General features: G+C 52.9%; 2 protein-coding genes across 3 annotated transcripts; both read right to left on the reverse strand.

Annotated features, from left to right (window-relative positions):
* Positions 1-18: 18 nt before the first annotated feature.
* Gdf1 (growth differentiation factor 1) lies at positions 19-1,523 on the reverse strand. Its single transcript, XM_085843881.1, has 2 exons — positions 1,225-1,523; positions 19-803 (listed from the first exon to the last, which is right to left on the reverse strand). Exons 1-2 carry the CDS (start codon positions 1,517-1,519, stop codon positions 25-27), a joined length of 1,074 nt encoding a protein of 357 aa, XP_085700007.1. The 5' UTR covers positions 1,520-1,523; the 3' UTR covers positions 19-24.
* A 204-nt stretch (positions 1,524-1,727) lies between these two features.
* On the reverse strand, positions 1,728-16,729 carry Cers1 (ceramide synthase 1). Of its 2 annotated transcripts, XM_021169360.3 has the most exons (7): positions 16,393-16,729; positions 14,186-14,345; positions 10,893-11,073; positions 9,670-9,831; positions 9,108-9,255; positions 8,890-8,999; positions 1,819-1,963 (listed from the first exon to the last, which is right to left on the reverse strand). In XM_021169360.3, the coding sequence occupies exons 1-7, from the start codon at positions 16,639-16,641 to the stop codon at positions 1,921-1,923; spliced, it is 1,053 nt and encodes a 350-aa protein (XP_021025019.2). In that variant the 5' UTR covers positions 16,642-16,729; the 3' UTR covers positions 1,819-1,920. The 2 variants fall into 2 exon arrangements, with proteins under 2 accessions (XP_085700006.1, XP_021025019.2); XM_085843880.1 differs by lacking the exon at positions 8,890-8,999 and having other exon boundaries at positions 1,728-1,963.
* Between the last annotated feature and the right edge of the window lie 2,334 nt (positions 16,730-19,063).

Here is a 19,063-nt window from a genome sequence, read left to right on the forward strand (position 1 = left end):
TCCCTGAAAGGGTGTCCTGGGTGGTCAGCGGCAGCCACACTCGTCCACCACCATGTCTTCGTAGTGTCGCAGGACCACGTTGTCACTGTTGTCGAAGAAGAGCACGGAGATGGGTGACAGACGCTCTGGCACGCAGCAGGGCGAGCCTGCACCCGGGGTGGGAGCAGCTGCGTGCATGAGCGCGCGCAGCACAGCGTGGTTGAGTGCAGGCGGCCCGCCAGGTCCCCTCAGCGTTTCGGGTAGTGCGCACGTGCCCTGGCAGAAGTTGGCTAGGAAGCCGCGCGGCGCGATCACCCAACGGTGCCAGCCCACCTCACGGAAGCTCACATGCAACCGTCGGGTACGACATGTGCCCACTGGACCAACTTCCACCCTGGGCTCTGTGTGGCGCCGCAATCGCGGCGAGGGACACAGGCGTGGATCCAGAGTCACCAGCAGCAACGAGGCCTCAGCCAGGCGCCCACAGGCTGCAGTGGCCCCAGGGTGCAGTGACAGCGCCAGGCGCACGGTGCAGGGCACTGATGCGTTGGCGGCTACTGCAGTCCCCAGTAGGTCTGCGCGCAGGGGCATCCCTGGCGGCGCCGGCATGCGCAGCAGCTCAGGCCCTGGATGCTCTGCATCGGCCCACAGCGCCACGCTTAGCTCCCACCCTCCTGTATCTTCACTCTCAGCCTCCAGCCGCAACTCTAAGCGCGCGCGTGTTGGGCGCTCTGTGGGCTCCACATTCGACAGGTCAAAGACGACTGTCCACTCGGGGCACAGCCCCGAGGTCCTGGCGGGTTGTGTGGGCCTGGAGGACAGACCTGGAGGTGCAAGGAGAGAGCGGACATGGCGCGATGTCCCAGCAAACGGGCTGGGCTGAGACAAGGAGGAAGGGAAGCGCTGAGAGACGGGAGCTCCACTGATAGATGGGGTGGGGGCAGGGCACCCGCTGCAAGAAAGGGACACTGTGGGGCGCCGTGCCTACAGTTGCAGACATGGGCAGAAGGAGACGTGCCAGCCAGTACCTGGAGGCCCAGAAAAGTGACCTGAAGGAAGGCATCAAAGGATATGAAGTGGCGGGATGGGGGCAGGGCTGAGATCGGGCACTGGGAAGCCACTAGCATGTGTCCTTGCTTTTAGAGGACTAAGAAAACAGGGCCCCAGCTAGTTACCAGGCTGGACAGGTCGCGTGGGGGACCCTTAGCCTCATGGACCCTTGTCCAGCCACAACCCCCTACTCACCGCTGTCGGGGATGTGGCGCACAATGTTTCCGGCGACCCCTAGTTCCTCCACGTGGCATGGCCGCAGAGGGCGTCCTACTCTGGCCTCCTGGGGGTCGCGGCGGCGGAATAGGCGCCACATGACAGGAGGCACAGGTCGGAGTGTGGGGACGCTCCGGGGTGCTTCGGGAAGCCCAAGAACCTGGAGCAGGGCGGCAGCGGGGCCCATGGATGCTGGCGCGGGGGCCAGGGTCGTCGAGGGCAGCAAGAGCAAAAGGAGGAGGTGGTCGCATAAACGATGGCAGACAGGGAGCATTTTCCTCCCAGGAGGTGTCCAAGAGAGTCAGCGGAGCCCACTGTGTCTGGGGCCAGTGGGCTGGTGACCGTAGGTCGGGGGTGCTTTGAGGTCCTGGAGGGGGCGTGTCTGGACCCCACTGATCCAGAGGGCAGGACTGGGCAGCGGTCCCAAGGTGGGTGGTCGAGAATTGATCTGAAAGGCGGAGCTGCTGGCAGCCAGAGTCCTTGGAGAAGGGTGGCATCCTGAATCTTAGGGCGGGGCTATCGTCCTAGGGGCGAGGCCATGCCGCCAAAGGCGGGACCGGGCCTCCAGGGGTGGGAGCAGACCTCCAGGGACTGGGTCGAGTCTCCAGGGGCGGGGCCAGTATCCCAGGTAGGATGGGACAGAGTCCTGGATGGCGGGAGTTGAGGACAAGAGACTCAGAAGAGCTTGTCCTTCACCAGGCCATTCTTCAGTGGCTTCCTGGGGGCCAGAAATAGAAACAGATTAGTCTGGGGACCCCATGCTCCCCTCTCCCTGTTCAATATCGACTCCTCCCCTTCTTCCACCTCCGCAAGGACCCTCTTCCATTCCAGACAGATAGAGCTGACTAGGGGCCCTGCCAAATAGCGCTCACTCCCTGGTTCCCACCCACACCATACCTGCCATGTCTCTGTGTGCCTCCCCTACCCACAAACTCCCCTTCCGAACACTTGGAATCTCCGAACACTCGGAATCTCTGGCAAAGTTTAAAAGGTTCCCCCAGTGCTAGGGTGGAAGGCCGACCTCAGCTGCACTCTATGGTGGAGCTGCAACCCTAGCCCCAGTTATGGGAAATTTTAGGCTTTCTCTTTTGAGATGGGATCCCTCATTGTGGACCTGGCTAACCTGGAGCTTCTTTTGTAGAGCAGGTTGACCTCAGACTCACAGAGATCCACCTGCCTCTGCCCCTGATTCAGCTGTGCACGAACTACCATGCCAGACACCAGAGTTTCCAACTACTACAGGAAGTTTCATTCTCCCTGTCGCTCAGAGAATGGCAGCCTGATGCTAAGCAATTCTTGCAGGAGTTATTGGCCAGATTGATGTTCCCTTAAGAAGGGAAAAGCCTAGCAGTTTCTGCCTCTACCCCTGCCAGCCTGCAGGAGTCAGCTCCTGAGGGACTCAGGGAGCTATAGTTGGCAGGAGTCCCCGGTGACCCTCATCTCTGTGCAGTTTGTGCTCTTGGAGGGATGCCACAGACTTCCTTAAATGAGACAGAGCAGGTGGCTCCAGGGATGGAGGTCAGAGGTCAGGCCTTCAGGGCATGAGGTGATGATGTATGCCAAGCATTACTTTATATATGAGTTCTGGAGCAAGTGGGCCTTTCTGCCTCAGGTTAGGTTACGTGTCTTCCAAACCTGTTCTCAAGCCTTGTGGAAACCTCTAGAATGAATGTTCTAGAAGATTCCTCAATATGTCCTCACCATCTCTCTACAGACCTCATGGCTCACATTAAACATTCCACTTCAAGGGCTGGGCAGTAGTAGCTGACAATTGGGAGGCAGAGACAGACGAATCTGAGTTTGAGGCCAGTCTGGTCTACAGAGTGAGTTCCAGGACAGCCAGGGATACACAGAGAAACCCTATCTTGAAAAACAAAACAAAAAGATACCACTTCAAGTCAACACACCCCAAATGAGCCCCTTCCTCACTCTGAGCCCCATCTAGACAAACAGCAGTTTGAGCCATAAGCATGGGCTCACTCATGCTTTGGTCTAATGCTTTCCCAAGTGAGCCCTTTCAGTGGCTCTTTGATTTTGAGGGTTTTGCCTACATCAGAGCAAGGCAGACTGGCTGTCTAGCAGGCTCACTCAGACCTCACTCTCTGGCTGAACTTGCCGTCCTATGAGCAGCATTGCACACCCTTCCTGGGCCCCTCATTCGGGGCCCTGTGTACTTGAACACTTGCTCGTCAGAGAGTTCAAAGCTGCAGCTTTTCTAGAGAAAGTATGTCCTGGAAGCCAGCGCTTGTGCTTAGGCCTCCCCCGACTGGAAGTCTGTTCTTTCTGTTAAACACTTGCAGCTCCTCAGGACATAAACCAGCAGCTTTTGCTGTGGCTTCCATGGGGCTGGCTGCCAGCACGCCCCAAAGACAAGCACAAAGGATAGCAGCAACTTTTATCAGCACTGGAAAAATCTTTTGAACTACAGGTTTTGTGAGGGCTAAAGTTATGTTTTAAGTTTCAATTGCTGTGCTTAAGAGATCTACAAAACAGAAATGCTTCTAATCTGTAAGCCCCACTTGCCAAGGGCAGATGGTTTCTGGGAACACTGGAGACTGTTGTTCATGTAAGATAAGCCACGTGTGTTCCCTTCAGTAAACAAGGTTGGTTGCCTCAACTGCACAAGATGTGTTGATCACACACAGGAAGTATGTCAGGATGTTCTCTTGCCCTCAGTGGCTGAAGGCATGTGGCCTAATGGGTTTTGCCTTATAAGAATATTGGTACCCTATAGGTGGAACAACATTATGAACTAACCAGTACCCTGGAGCCCTTGACTCTAGCTGCATATGTATCAAAAGATGGCCTAGTAGGCCATCACTGGAAAGAGAGGCCCATTGAACTTGCAAACTTTATATGCCCCAGTACAGGGGAACGCCAGGGCCAAAAAGTGGGGGTGGGTGGGTGGGAGGGTATGGGGGACTTTTGGGATAGCATTGGAAATGTAAATGAGGAAAATACCTAATTTTAAAAAAATCTTTAAAAATAAATAAATAAAGAAAGAAAGAAAGAAAGAAAGGATTTGACAAAAAGAGAAAAAAAAGGGAAAGAGAAGATCCAAAAAAAAAAAGAAGAAGAAGAAGAACATTGGTAACCTAATTCAGCTGTGGTCCAGAAGGGGTCACCTTCCTCGTAAAGACATAAGAGTCTCCTATGTGGTATTGGTTTTGAAGCCTTAGAGGCTGGCCATTGGTGGGGGTGCAGATTGCAGCATGTTGGAGATTCCTCCTCATGGTGGCAGGGTGAGGAGGAGCCCAGTGGAACAGAGCCAACAGGAGCTGTGTGCTGTGGATGGCAAAGCCCACAACCCACAGCTGCCCAAGTCCTTTGGAGTCCAGAAGATCTTGAGTGACACCCAGATTTGCAACAATGAGGTTCAGATTTCATTTACACCACTGGAGTTTGGTTTTGCTCTATTCTTATTGTGTGTGTCCTGGTTCTTCCAATTTGAAGTAAGAAATGTCTTATTTTGGAATTTATAGGAGTCCACAATTAAGAGACTTCAAATAAATTTAAAAGTGGTTGAACTTGGGCTGGCGAGATGGCTCAGTGGGTAAGAACACTGACTGCTCTTCTGAAAGTCCTGAGTTCAAATCCCAGCAACCATCCATAATGAGATCTGACGCCCTCTTCTGGTGCATCTGAAGCCAGCTACAGTGCACTTATAAATAAAATCTCTGGGCCGTAGCGAGCAGGGCTGACCAGAGTGAGCAGAGGTCCTAAAAAATTCAATTCTCAACAACCACGTTAAGGCTCACAACCATCTGGACAGCTACAGTGTACTCACATACATAAAATAAATAAATAAATCTTTAAAAAAAAAAAGAGTGGTTGAACTTTTAAATGATGGAGTGTTTTTGTTTTTATTTATTTATTTATTATTTTTTTAGACAGGGTTTTTCTGTGTAGCCCTGGCTGGTCTGGAACTCATGTACACCACGCTGGCCTCGAACTCACAGAGATCTGCCTGCCTCTACCTCCTAACTGCTGGAATTAAAGGCATGTACCACCACTATCTAGCTTGTTTGCTTTTCGAGGGACTCAGTGTGTGGACCAGCCTCGTCAGGAAGTCACAGAGATCCACCTGACACTGCCTTCTGGCTGGGATTAAAGGCATGTGCCACCATGTCTAGCAAGTGATAAAAATTTTAAGCACGCTGGGTTGTGGTGGCACACACTTTTAATCCCAGCACTTGGGAAGCAGAGGAAGGCAAATTTCTGAGTTCAAGGCCAGCCTGGTCTACAGAGTGAGCTCCAGGACAGCCAGAGCTATACAGAGAAACTCTGTCTCGAAAACAAAACAAAACAAAACAAACAAAAGAAATAAATAAATAAAATTTAAACACTTGGGACTTGTAAAAGTTAGACTGTGGGTTGAAGCAATGGCTCAGCAGTTAAGAGCACTGACTGCTCTTCCAAAGGTCCTGAGTTCAAATCCCAGCAACCACATGGTGGCTCACAACCATCTGTAACAAGACCTGATTCCCTCTTCTAGTGTTTGAAGACAGCTATAGTGTACTCACATATAATAAATAAAATAAATGTATTTTTAAGCCGGGCGTGGTGGCGCACGCCTTTAATCCCAGCACTCGGGAGGCAGAGGCAGGCGGATTTCTGAGTTCGAGGCCAGCCTGGTCTACAAAGTGAGTTCCAGGACAGCCAGGGCTACAGAGAAACCCTGTCTCGAAAAACAAAACAAACAAACAAAAACAAAAAACAAAAAAAACAAAAGTTGGACTGTGTTTATATATATATATTTTTTGAAGATTTTTATTTATTATATGTAAGTACACTGTAGCTGTCTTCAGACACTCCAGAAGAGGGCGCCAGATCTCGTTACGGATGGTTGTGAGCCACCATGTGGTTGCTGGGATTTGAACTCTGGACCTTGGGAAGAGCAGTCGGGTGCTCTTACCCACTGAGCCATCTCACCAGCCCTGTGTTTATATTATAATCCTAACTTTAACATTTGTTAATACATGAGCTACTGGGGAGAAGAAGTAAGGAGAGGTTACGGTTTACTACTGATGTGCTTGTGTGTCTCCATTGCTTTTGGTTAGTGTTTTGTCTCGTTAACACAAGCTGAGGTCACTGGGAAGAAGGAGCCTCACCTGAGAATAGGCCTCCATCAGATTAACCTATAGTGGAGTCTGTGGAGCATTTCATTGATTAATTGATCAATGTGAGAAACCTCAGTGCACTGTGGGTGGCTCCACCCTTGGAGAGGTGGCCCTGTGTGCTATAAGAAAGCAGGATGCCTGAAGGTGTGGCACACACCTTTAATGCCAGCACTAAGGAGACAGAGACAGATGGATCTCTGTGAGTTGGAGACCAGCCTGGTCTACAGAGCAAATTCTAGGCCGGCCAGAACTACACATAAAACCCTGTCTTGAAAAACCAAAGGGAGAAAGAAAGGAAGAAAGAAGGAAGAGGGAGGGAGGGAGGGAGGGAGGGAAGGACACAAGGAAAAGCAAGGAAGCAAGGAAAGAAGGAAGAAAAGGAAGGAAGGAAGGAAGGGAGAGAGGGAGGGAGGGAGGGACGGAGGGAGGGAGAAAGAAGAGTGAGTGGGCAGTGGGGTCCAGCCAAGATCTCTGCTTTGGTTTCCTGCCCTGACTTCTCTCTGTGTTCAGTCGTGACTGGGATGTAGAAGCCAACCCCTCCCTCCTCCCCAGCTGCGTTTGGTCAATGTTTTATCACAGGAACAGGAAGTAAACTAGGACACTCACTCTGCCCTGGTGCTAGCTCCGGCCTCAACACACTTCCTCTGCAGCCCCACAGTTTATTGTGGCCACTGTGTGGCTCTTTTCTTGAAAAGCAGTCTCTCTGTGGTTGACGCTGTTGTGGAACTGAAGGAGATCCTTCTGCCTCAGCCTCCTGAGTGCTAGGACTAGTAGTGGATGCCATCCAGCCTAACTCCATTCCCGTCTCCAGAATTTAGAGCCATGCACTGATTAAGAGCAGCAACTGCTCTTCCAGAGGACCCAGGTTCAAATCCCAGCATCTGCACTGTGGCTCACAACGGTCTGTAATTCCAGTTCCAGGGGATCAGAGGCTCTCTTGGAACCTCTGTGGGAGTCAGGTGCACTGACATACATGCAGAGAAACATCCATATGCACAAAATAAATGTACAAATAATTTTTAAAAAGAACCTAAGGCTGAGGTCTAGAGCAGTGGTTCTCAACCTGTGGGTCCCAACCCCCACAGAGGTCACATATCAGATATTTACATTACAATTCATAACAGTATCAAAATTACAGTTATGAAGTAGAGATGAAAATCATTTTATGGTTGGGGGTCACCACAACATGAGGAACTGTATTAAAGGGCCACAGCATTGGGAAGGTTGAGAGCCACTGAAGAAGGGTGGCTCAGTGGTTAAGAGCATTGACTGCTCCTAACCCTAACTTCCTCTTCCTCCTCCTCCTCTTCCTCTCCTTTTTTTTTTTTTTGGTTTTTCGAGACAGGGTTTCTCTGTATAGCCCTGGCTGTCCTGGAACTCACTTTGTAGACCAGGCTGGCCTCGAACTCAGGCGGATGCCTGCCTCTGCCTCCCGAGTGAGTGCTGGGATTAAAGGCGTGTGCCACCATTGCCTGGCTCTTCCTCTCCTTTTTGGGACAGGGTTTTACTGTGTAGCTCTGGCTGTCCTGGAACTCACTCTGTAGACCAGGCTGGCCTCAAAGTCATAGAGAGCCACCTGCCTCTGCCTTCTGAGTGCTGGGATTAAAGGCAGGTCCCATCACTACTGCTCCTTCAAAGTACTTGGGTTCAAGTCCCAGCAACCACATGGAGGCTTACATCTGTCTCTAGCTAGTTTCAGGGGATCCTAATGCCGTCTCTGGCCTTCTTGGGCACTGCTCATACATAATGCACACACATACATGCAGGCAAAACACCCACACACATAAAATAAAAACAATTTAAAAAATAAAAGCAAAGCAAAAGAACATAGGACCAACAAGGCTGCTCAGCAGGAAAAGGCACCTGATGGCCTGAGCTCGGTCCCTGGGAGCCACAGTGGACAGAGACATCCAAAGGGTGTCCTCTGACCTCCACACACACATTACGACACATACCCCAACCCCACGATAATAAATAATTTTTAAAAATCCTCCTCCTATATTCCTCTAAAAACAAAAATTATTAAACCACGTCTCTCTGCTTCTTCACCTTCTGCCCCTGGTGTCTGCACTAATGCATCCCAGGGCCTGGCTGGTTTGCACTTTCTGGAACTTCCCACAGCCTCCTGCCCTTGCTCCTGCTCAATGCTACACATACTGGCTCAGGGGGCTGTGTGTCCTAAACCCTGTTTGTCTGTCCAGACTAGGGTTGGTGAGGTCCCCTGCTTGAGCCAACCCCAGACTCCAAGCCAGCAGAGCCAGGTGGACGGTATTTTGCTGTTCTGTGAGCCCTTGCTGTCCTTGGAGAGCTGGAGTCTCCTGAACATTCCTTCTGGGCTAGCAAGCAGCTCCCAGCCCTGACAGGCCTCTCGCTCGCTCATTCCCAGATGTTCCACTTCTGGTTACACAGCCAAGCCCCTGCTTCAGGCTCTTTCCCTGAGGGCCCCCAGCATTCTCAGGAGCCCACACCTGAAGGAGGCGCTAGGGACTGAGGCCCAGCCTCACTCATTCACTCACTCACTCACTCGGCTTTGCAGGGCTTGGCTGTCTGAGCTTCCAGAGTGTCGTATTCCCTCAAATCTTCCAGTTCACGCATCTGACCAGTCAGCACCTTGGCTGCGAAAGCCACAATGTACTGTGGGAGGAAAAGGGCACCAATGAAACCCTGTGGCTGCCATAGGCCCTTTGCACCTACACACAGGCCCCTCCCAGGCCTGGAGATGACCCGGAGGGGCCGACTCACCAGGAACCAATAGATGTTCATGACCATCAGGAGCAACAGCAGAATGTTGAAGAAGAAGTAGTACGGGATGTCAGGCACAGACTGCAGGCTGCAGTGGCAGGTGGCGTACAGAACCTTGAGGGGGAACCAGTAGAGGCGGAACCAGAACCTGCGGGGAGGGGTTGTTGGGGAGACGACAGGTGAGGAAGAGCATGCTCCCCTCCTTCAACTCCCCTCCCCTGACCCTGCCAGCTCCTCCCTACCATCCTCACCAGCCACTTGTAACTCACTCCCAAGGTCCCTGACCCACTTCTGTCTTTCTCAGCACCTTGGCCTGGCAGACCCACCCACTCGCCAGACCCTGCCCCTTCCTTGCCTAGGACAGGCCTTTCTGGACTAGGCCATAGCCCTCCTCTGCTTGGCCCTCCTCATCCTCCCAATCAGCCCTGTCTCCTACCCAACCATGCATGCCTCTACCCCTAATAAGCCCTTGCTTTGCCCACCATCCAACAAGACACACACCTCCTGGCCCTACCCACCCCACTGAGCCACAACCCTCTCCTGTCGGGTCCACCCCTCTCACCAGCAGAAACAGAAGCTGAGGCAGCCCAGGTTGGCCACCAGCCCATGCAATCGATGGTAGGCGCCACCCCTGGCCTTAAAGTAGATGTTGAGTTTTGTGAACTCCAGCTGCACATCGCTGACGTCATGCAGGAAGAACACGAGGAGGCCTACGTTGTGGTACCTGCAGAGTAGAGACATCACAACAGGACTGTGGAGCCGGGGCCATCTGCCCAGGGCCACGTGGTGGGTTTTATTATTGTTTGATTGTGTGTATGTGACTGTGTATCTGTGTGCAGGGCCTGCAGTGCCCAGGAGAGGATGTCAGATTGCTGGAACACCGTGCTAGGAACTTAGGCTGGAAAGATGGCTCAGTTTGGTTCCCAGAACCCACCTATAACTCCAGTTCCAGGGGATCCCACTCCACGCAGACAAAACTCCTATACACACAAAAAAGCAATCCCCAAAAGAACAGTTCCCACGCTGTGCACCCTGAGCCCTGGCGCCAGCCTCTCTTACTACTGTGAAATCTACGTCTGTGTGGGGTGCGCCTGCCAGTGTCCGTGATGGACAGAGTCACAGGTGAGCCACCATGTGGGCATGGACCCAAAACTTATGTCCTTGCGAGAACAGCCAGGGCTCTTAGCTGTGGGAATTCTTGGTTCCCCTTTTTTATTTCGAGTCAGGTCTCCCTGTTGTAGCTCTTTCTGTCCTTGAACACACAGCCTCACCTATCTTGGCTGGCCAGAGGCTCAGCCTCTATTCTGTTCAATTCCCAGGAGATGCACGTGGCAGAAATCCTTAAAGTTGTCCTCTGACCTCCACACAAGCTGACCCCCATGCCACCCCCAAATAAATAAACATGAAAGGAATTTTTGAAAATGGTGTCGGGCTGGTGAGATGGCTCAGCGGTTAAGAGCACCGACTGCTCTTCCAAAGGTCCTGAGTTCAAATCCCAGCAACCACATGGTGGCTCACAACCATCTGTAACAAAATCTGATGCTCTCTTCTGGAGTGTCTGAAGACAGCTACAGTGTACTTACATATAATAAATAATTAAATATTTTAAAAAAGACCAAGAATAAAATAAAATAAAGTTGCATTAAAAAAAAAAAAAGAAAAAAGAAAATGGTGTCACCAGGCTTAGGCCTGAGGGAACAGAGTGGGGACGGGTCTCTGAGCCCGTCTCCAGGCCTTACACACCCCTAAGCACGTGTCACCTGCCCACTCTCCTGATGAACTCACCGGAAGGCGTAGGAAGAGGCAATGAGGAGCAGGGTGACCACGTGATGCACCAGCATGACCACCGAGTCCTTGCGCCAGCTGTCCATGTACACGGTGGCATAGACGGAGTGGCAGTAGAAACTCCCCTGCAGCAGATAGGCCACCGCGATGTCCCAGGGCACCGCCATGCCTGACCTCCAGTCTAGGAAGAGTCATGAGCAAGCAGTCATTTGCAGGGCCTCTGTGTCTCCTGAGACTTCCCCACACAGCCTCACTCGGCATGAGCCTGCTTTACATGGGGTGGCTGTAGGTCTTTCTTCTATCTATAAGATTATTCACTGTGAACATATGTGGGCATAGGACCCCGTGGGGAGCTTAGAGGACACATCGGAAGTCAGGATTCTCTTCTCACTCGGGGCGTCAGGTTTGGCACCTGAACCAGGGCAACCACCTCACCCACCTTTGCCTGGGTTTGAGTCAGGATCTCAGGTAGGCCAGGCTCACTAAAATCTCTATGTAGCTAAGGATGACCTTGAACTCATAATCCTCCTGTCTCCACTTCCTGAGTGCTGGGATGCTGTGTGTGGAGGTAGCATGCCTGACTGAAATGGACGGAACCAAGGGCTTCTAGGCAAGCCCTCTACCACCTCAGCTCCAGCCAAGACTTATTTATTTATTTATTTATTTATTTATTTATTTATTTATTTATTTTACTTATATGAGTACACTGTCACTGTACAAGTTGTGAGCCATCTGGTGATTGCTGGGAATTAAACTCAGGACCTCTGCTCGCTCCAGCCCCAAGACTTATTTATTGTTATATGTAAGTACACTGTCATGTCTTCAGACACAGCAGAAGAGGACATCAGATCCCATTACAGATGGTTGTGAGCCACCATGTGTTTGCTGGGATTTGAACTCAGGACCTTTGGAAGAGCAGTCAGTGCTCTTAACTGCTGAGCCATCTCTCCAACTCTTCCAGCTCCATTTTGTTAGGGTATTCTGTCATTGTTGTTGATGTTGTTGCTTCTGTTGTTGTATGAGAGTCTGTTAGTTAGCTCAGGCTGCCCTAAGAACTCATAGCAATGCTCCTGTCTCAGTCTCCTGAGTGCTGAAATGACAAATATGGACATCATGTCTGGCTAAAGTTCTCCAGGCCCACTCTGCAGACAGAGGTGTCCTGTTCCAGTCCCTAGTCCAGTGGCCCCTGCTCCAGCCTTCCCATGTCTCTGGGCATGCCCCTGCTCCAGCCTTCCCATGTCTCTGGGCATGCCCGTCCCCACTCAGGCAATGGTCCCTTCCCTGGTGAGCACTGCGCTACCCACCACTCCCTACTTGTGCCTCCTCCTCTCCCCTGTCACCATGTTTTGTCCCCAAGGTCCTTTTGAATCTGTCTGGGCCTTTGTCCCCAGCTCAGGCAGCCAAGGAATAGAGTCACTGAAGGACTCATTAGGGCTATCGAGATGGGCCCACAGGCAAAGATGCTTGCCTCAAACGCCTGGCGTGCAGAGTCCTGCCCACAGAGCCCACGTTAAGGTGGAAGAGAGAAGTAACTCAGGGTTGCCCTCTAACCTCCAGCCAGCACTGGGCCTGAGGCAGAAAGACAGCAAAGTTTTGAGACCATCTTAGGCTGGGAGATCCTGTACAAAATTCCAAAAAAGATCCTTGGGAAGGATCGGTGGGTAAAGGCACTTGCTACCAAACCAGATGACCAGGGCTCCACATGATGAGAAGAGACCAACTCCCAAAGGTTGTTCACGAACCTTCATGCACATGTGCAAGTGGGGGCACACAGGTGTCCCCTCCACATGGATACAAACGGATATGCTTTCTAAAAGAAGAAGAACCCCCACATCCACTCACATCCCCCACACTCACTCTCACCCCCCCACACCCATTCACACACACACATCCCACAACATGCTTCCCCACACACATACACACACTCGTCCTCTAGTAAGCCCCTAGTCCTAACAGTGTGCCTACCTGCACTGCCCCATTTTGGCACACTTCAGCCAAAGTCACCTTCAGTAGGGTCCCTGTCCCTATGAACATATCCACACACACCTCCCTGTTCCTGTCCCCTGTTTTCTCTTGCTTCTTCTTGCTATGAACAGACTGAACGTCCCCTGGAGGGTTTGGGAGCCTCCTCCTGCCTGTGTCTAGCACAGGCTGACCTGGGACACCATGCTTAGGCCTGGGGCAGTGGCTCAGGGGTGGAACCCCTGCCTCAAATTGCCCAGTAAGTGGCTGTGGGTGTGGCTCAGGAGTAAAGAGTAAAGGGATAGCTTAGAGTCCCTCAGTGATGCGTGAGGACATGGTCACCAGAGGCACACTGCCCAATATGCAGGAGTCTATTTGGTTCTATCTCTAGAAAAATATCCACAAAAACCTGTGGGTATTCAGTAAATGTACGCTAGCCTGTTCCAAGCACGGGCCAACCCTGGGTCTGTCAGCCACCCATGACAGTACACACCTTTAATCCCAGCATTTGAGAGGCAGAGCCAGGCAGATTTCTGAGTTCAAGGCCAGCCTGGTCTAGAGAGTGAGTTTCAGGACAGCCAGGGTTACAGAGAAACCCTGTCTCAGGAGGAAATAAAAAGGGAGCAGCTAACACCACTCCTTTTGAAACTCAAAATGGTTTGTTCTGACTGGTGATGCACACCTGGGATCCTAGCAGTTAGGGGGCTGAGGCAGGTGCATCCCCAATTTTGGGCTATTCTGGACTATGTAAGAAAAAATTACGTGGTGCTTTCCATGTGGAGAGTCACCATAGGTCCTAGTTGTGTGCCACCAGAGTCCTCTCAGCCTATCCCTGTCTCCTCAGAAAGCATATCTCTGCCCCTCCTAGATCACTGATAATTCCCATATCATGGTCCCTAGCAAGGAGCCCCTCCCACTTTGCACATTTTTACATCTACAAACCTTCATACTTATCCATCTCTGAAGCTCAAACTCCAGCCAAAATTTGGGTCTTCATTAGAACCGTCCTATGACACCCCAGGGCCTTTGCACATGCCCTTGCAGCACTACCTCTGCTAGGAACCCTCTTCTGACCACTCCACTTCCAGGGGTCCATAGCCATCCTTGTCTTGGGGCTCTCCTGATATCAAGACTTCCATTGAGATAGCTCATTAGGCCCACTCCTGAAGGGGTGGAGAACGTACGTACGTGTGCACACATATGTGCATGACACGGTGCACACATGGAGATCAGAAAACAACTTCTCAAGAGTCATTTCTCACTTTCTACTTGTCAGGCTGGGCTCAGCAGCCTCCATAGAATCCTTTGCACTGGTCCCACAGGGTTCTTACCATAGAAGACAGAGGGCGGGTCATGGAAGAAAGGATAACTGGTGCCCAGGAGCAGGTAGGCACAGTAGCTCCAACAGGCCAAGTAGAACAGAAGCTTCCAGGCGCTCTCAGGTAACCTGGCAGCATCTCTAGGCTGCAGACGACACCGCTTGGCCAGGGGCTGTGGGGACATGGTAGGTAATGGTTATCGCTGGGGAGCTCGACGCTCCTCCAGGGGACAAAGTGAGGCCCAGGGACTCAGCAGGCTTGGTGGCATTGAGAAGGCTGGGCCTCATATCATCTGGGGTAACCAGAGCCCATGTGTTAGCCCATGAAGGGCTAAACTTAGCACCCAGCTGTCCTGTGTGGCCTGGAGAAAGGAGAGGGAAGGGAAGAGGGCAGGGTGGGGTGACACACTCAGGCTTTAGGCAATGGAGCCCAGGGAATCTGGGGGGCTCAGGTTCTGGAAGGGAATGGGGGTGTGTCAGGGAGAGAAAAAGGGGGAATGACTTGACTGTTGATGGACAATACTTTGGGGAACAGAAAACTTGAAAACACCAGTGCTCCCCTGCCCTGAGAGGAAGACAGGAAGGGAAATTGAGTCTAGGAGGACGCCTGGCGGGGGAAGCCGGCCAGAGTCTGCTAAGAGAATCAGGGGTGGTGTTAGAGGGAGAAGGGGGGACAAAAGTGAAAGGGAATCATGTGATGGTGAGACACCCTGACTCTGGGGACACAAAGACGCCACTGGATAGTGTGCCCTGAATTAGAAGGTACATGCCTATCATCCCAACACTTGGGAAGTTGAGGCAGGAGGATTGCCATGAGTTTCACCAGTGTGAGACTGTCTCAAAAACTACAAAAGACTGTTGGAATAGGTGGACTAGAGTCAGAGAAGGCTCCAGCACCCTGGGGGTGGAGCTCCGGAGCTGAACGCCAAACCCAGCCCCCTTCCTCTCAAGGCTGAGGGGGCCAGAGGAGCACAGAGCACTAAGCGGTTGTCATGGAGACAGCCAGAGCCCAGCTCCTGTAACCCTTAGCAACCAGGCTGCTGCCAAGTTGAGCTTGGAGAGTGGGACAGCCCCTCCACCCTGTTCTTAGGAAGGGTGAGGGTGGAACTGAGGTGGCATCAGGCCGCGTCAAGGCCTCCAGCTTCCTAGCTGGACACCGAGAGAGTGTCAGGGCCAAGGCAGATGGGAACCATGGCTTGGCCCTTCTCACTCTAGCCTGGACCTTCCCACAGCAGCTGGGGGCTGAAGTTGCTCCCTCCAGTGGGTGACACCAGGCAGGGTGGGCCCTGGAGCTGGACAACACCCTGTCTTGACCTAACAAGGAACAGCCTCTTCCCGCCAGCAGAGAAAGGCCCCTTTGTTGGCACAATGCTCTCTGTCCCCGCACCCCCCTGCCACTTTCAGTTAGAGGGGGGTGGGATGTCCCCAGCTAGTCCCCTGGGGGAGTATCCACCATGGTACTGGCCTAAATGCCACAGAGACCCCCTAACCCCAGGAGGGGGATGAAGAATAGGCTCAGATGCTAATATCATCAGTGCAATCACTACAGGGTCATCCTTCAGACCTGGTTGGTGGCCTTCTTAGTCGCCAGAAAGAGAACATTTTGACCATCACCCCATGGGGGCGGCAGAATCCAGCCTTGACATAGACAGGGTCATTTCCAAGGTTGAGCCCCTCTGCTTGCTTGGTCCATGACACGCAGGCCTGTGCAATCACGGGCTCGGGGGTGATGTGGACCCCAGACAGGGGCGGAGCCTCGACTGCATAGACTGGGTGTAGGCTCAGCAGCTCCCCGTGACGCAGGGCACAGGTGACCTCTGTATATCTCGAGGTCTCCCGTCCAGGATCCCCAAGTCGATCCCCAGGAAGGGCCCCAGGGCGGTCCTCTGGTCCGCAACAGCCTAGAGGCTGTACCGAGCGGATCGCCCTAGATTCTATCGAAATGACCCAGGACAGGGTGTGGATCTGGTTTCCCTGGACCCAGAACACCCCACACTATATTGGACACTAACTCCATCACAGCGTCACCCCAATTCAGCCCCCCCATCCAACCCGCGCAAAGGGTCTCGCGATAGCCTGAGGCCCTAACATCCTGGGCCTCTCCAGACCCGAGCCCCCCACTTTCCAGCGGCCACCATGGACACAGGAATACGTGAGGTGAGGCCCCACTCATTCTCCTTTTGCAGTTCTCAGTCCCCCACCCTCCTAGGTCTCACTGACCCGAAAGATGTGCGTGGTGGCTGCCGAGCGCAACGCTGTCCACCCCAGAGCGCAGAGCACGGCCAGCAGCAGCTCGGGTGCAGCCAGGTGCGCGTGCTCCGCCAGGCCGCGGCGCGCCAGTCCCCAGCCACAGTCCCCGCAGCCCTGTGCCGCCGCCAGCGCCGAGGCCCAGCTTCGTTGCAACATCTGTGCATAACTCGGCATGGGCTCTGGCGCCTCGAGCCTGGGGGTCGCCGCGGCAGCAGCCATGCTATCCGATCCTCCGCCGTCTCCGCTGTTGCCTGCACCGGTCCGAGTCGCCGCGCGCCCTCGCGTCACGCGCCGCAGCCAGGCGGGGGGCGCGCGGGCCCCCCCCAGAGCAAGGATGGGGCGTGGTCTCTCGGGCCCCGCCCCTCGTTATGCAGAGCACCACCCCTCCTGCCCTCCTCTTGGTGCTGCTTTGAGACTAAGTGGTCCTCTACTCAAGTCTGCGACTGCCTTCCGCGGTCTAGATGGCTCAGCGGGTGAAGACTGACACAAATTATCCTTTGACCTCCACTTAGGCGCCCATTCACACAAATAAAAGCAATGAGACAATTAAAAAAAAAAAAAGGACTCAGCCCATGCTTGGGTCGGTACTCGCCCTTTGCCCACTGGTCTGAATGCAGGGCGCCTGGTTCTGTGGGTGCAGCCAGCTTTGGAGCCTGTGAGTGTCCTAGCCTAGACCCATAGAAATTCACTGGTAGACTGTGAGGGTGGAGCTGACAAATGGTAGTGGGCGGAGGACTGCCCAAAGATCAGCCTCGCGTTGTTCCATCACCAGTGAGCCAAAGCCATAAAGATTAACCTGATCTGTTTCCTTACTGACTCCTCCAGCCATATAGCCTCTTGTGCTGATCTTCCAACTGAGCACTTGCTGTGTAGCTGAGGATGATTTCAAACTCCTGATTCTCTTTTCTGCCTTCTGCGTGCTTGGAAGGCAGCTTCGTGCTGCCATGCGTGGTTTATTTATTGCTGGCAGTGGAACTCAGGCTCTGTGCATACTAGGTCTCCAGCCTCCTGTACGTGCACACCTGAACTGTGTGCACTCATGCATGCCAAGGGTACAAGTACGGAGGCCAGAGATAGATGCACAGAGTCTTCCTCCATCAGTATTTAAAACTTTGGATGGCTCAGTGGTTAAGAGCACTGTTTGCTCTTCCAGAGGTCCTGAGTTTAAATCTCAGCAACCACATGGTGGCTCTCAACCATCTGTAATGGGATCAAATGCCCTCTTCTGGTGTGCATGACGTCAGAGTACTCATATACATATAATTCTTAGAAAACTGCATTTTAAAATGACCTTTGATGTATCTGTGTGCACATATGCCACATGAGTATAAGTGCTCATGGGACTGGAAGGTAGACCCCATGGAGATGGAGCAACAGGCTGCTGTTGGCTGGGTGGACATTGCTGCTGGGGTCAGAAGTCAGTCCTCTGCAAGAGTGGTTTTTAGGCCAGGCATGGTGGCGCACGCCTTTAATCCCAGCACTTGGGAGGCAGAGGCAGGCGGATTTCTGAGTTCGAGGCCAGCCTGGTCTACAGAGTCCCATCCAGGACAGCCAGGGCTGCAGAGAAACCCTGTCTTGCAAAACAAAACAAAAGTGTTTTTTAACCACTGGCCCAGCTCTCCAGCCCTCTCACCTACACCGATTAAAAAAGATGTAGCCATTTGGTGCATTTTGTCTGCTCTGGTGCCCAGAGGCAAGGAGGGCATCAGACCCCCTGGAACTAGAGTTACACACTGAGAGCTGAACCTGAGGCCTCTCTTGGCGAGAGCAGCCAACACTCGAGACTGTGAGCTGACACACCTCTCCAGATCCTGTGTTTAGTTTTTTGTTTTTGTCCTCCCCCCCCCCCCCCCAGACAGGGTTCCTCTGTGTAGCCCTGGCTGTCCTGGAACTCACTTTGTAGACCAGGCTGGCCTCGAACTCAGAAATCCGCCTGCCTCTGCCTCCCAAGTGCTGGGATTAAAGGCATGCGCCACCACTGCCCGGCCTGTGTTTAGTTTTTGAGGCAGGATCTCTCACTAACCTAGGGCTCACTGGTCCAGCTAGACCACATGGCCAACAAGCCCTAGCGAGCTTCCTTCCTCCCAGAGGTAGTCCCCAACCCTAGGGACAGACATGAGCCACCCGTGCCCTTGGCTTCTACGTAGGTACTGGGGACCCAAACTTGGACTATCATGCTTTTGGGGAAGGTCCACTACTGAGCATGTCACAGGGTCTCATGATGCAGCTGAGGATGGCAGTGAACCCAGCCCTCCCACAGCTTCCTTAAGAGTGCCCACAATAGCTGTGGCCCACTACTCAAGGGTTCCTGACTGGAAACCCCCGTGGGTGAGAGGGGTTCTTGTACTTGCTCCTGAGTTGTTAGGTGACAGGCTAGGGGCTGGGGCCCTTCCCAGTCCCTCCTGGCAAATCCTGGGGCCATCTGGCAAACAAAGTGCCCATCTGTAAGTGAAGAAGCCTGACCAGCCTGAGTTTCTTCTTGGCAGTGGAGTTGGGATGCCTGCCAATGAGGTGTGGGGTGATGTGTGGAGTAAGCCAAGGATCAGGACTCCCTAATAGAGCTCATGCTAGGCAGATACCAGTGCCCTGTCCCCTCCTGTCACACAGCCAAGTGTCAGTGCACTGCACTGCAGTGGCATCT

This window comes from Mus caroli, unplaced genomic scaffold (assembly GCF_978045245.1).
Source record: "Mus caroli unplaced genomic scaffold, Mus_caroli_1 scaffold_10, whole genome shotgun sequence".
Taxonomy (NCBI): Eukaryota; Metazoa; Chordata; class Mammalia; order Rodentia; family Muridae; genus Mus; species Mus caroli.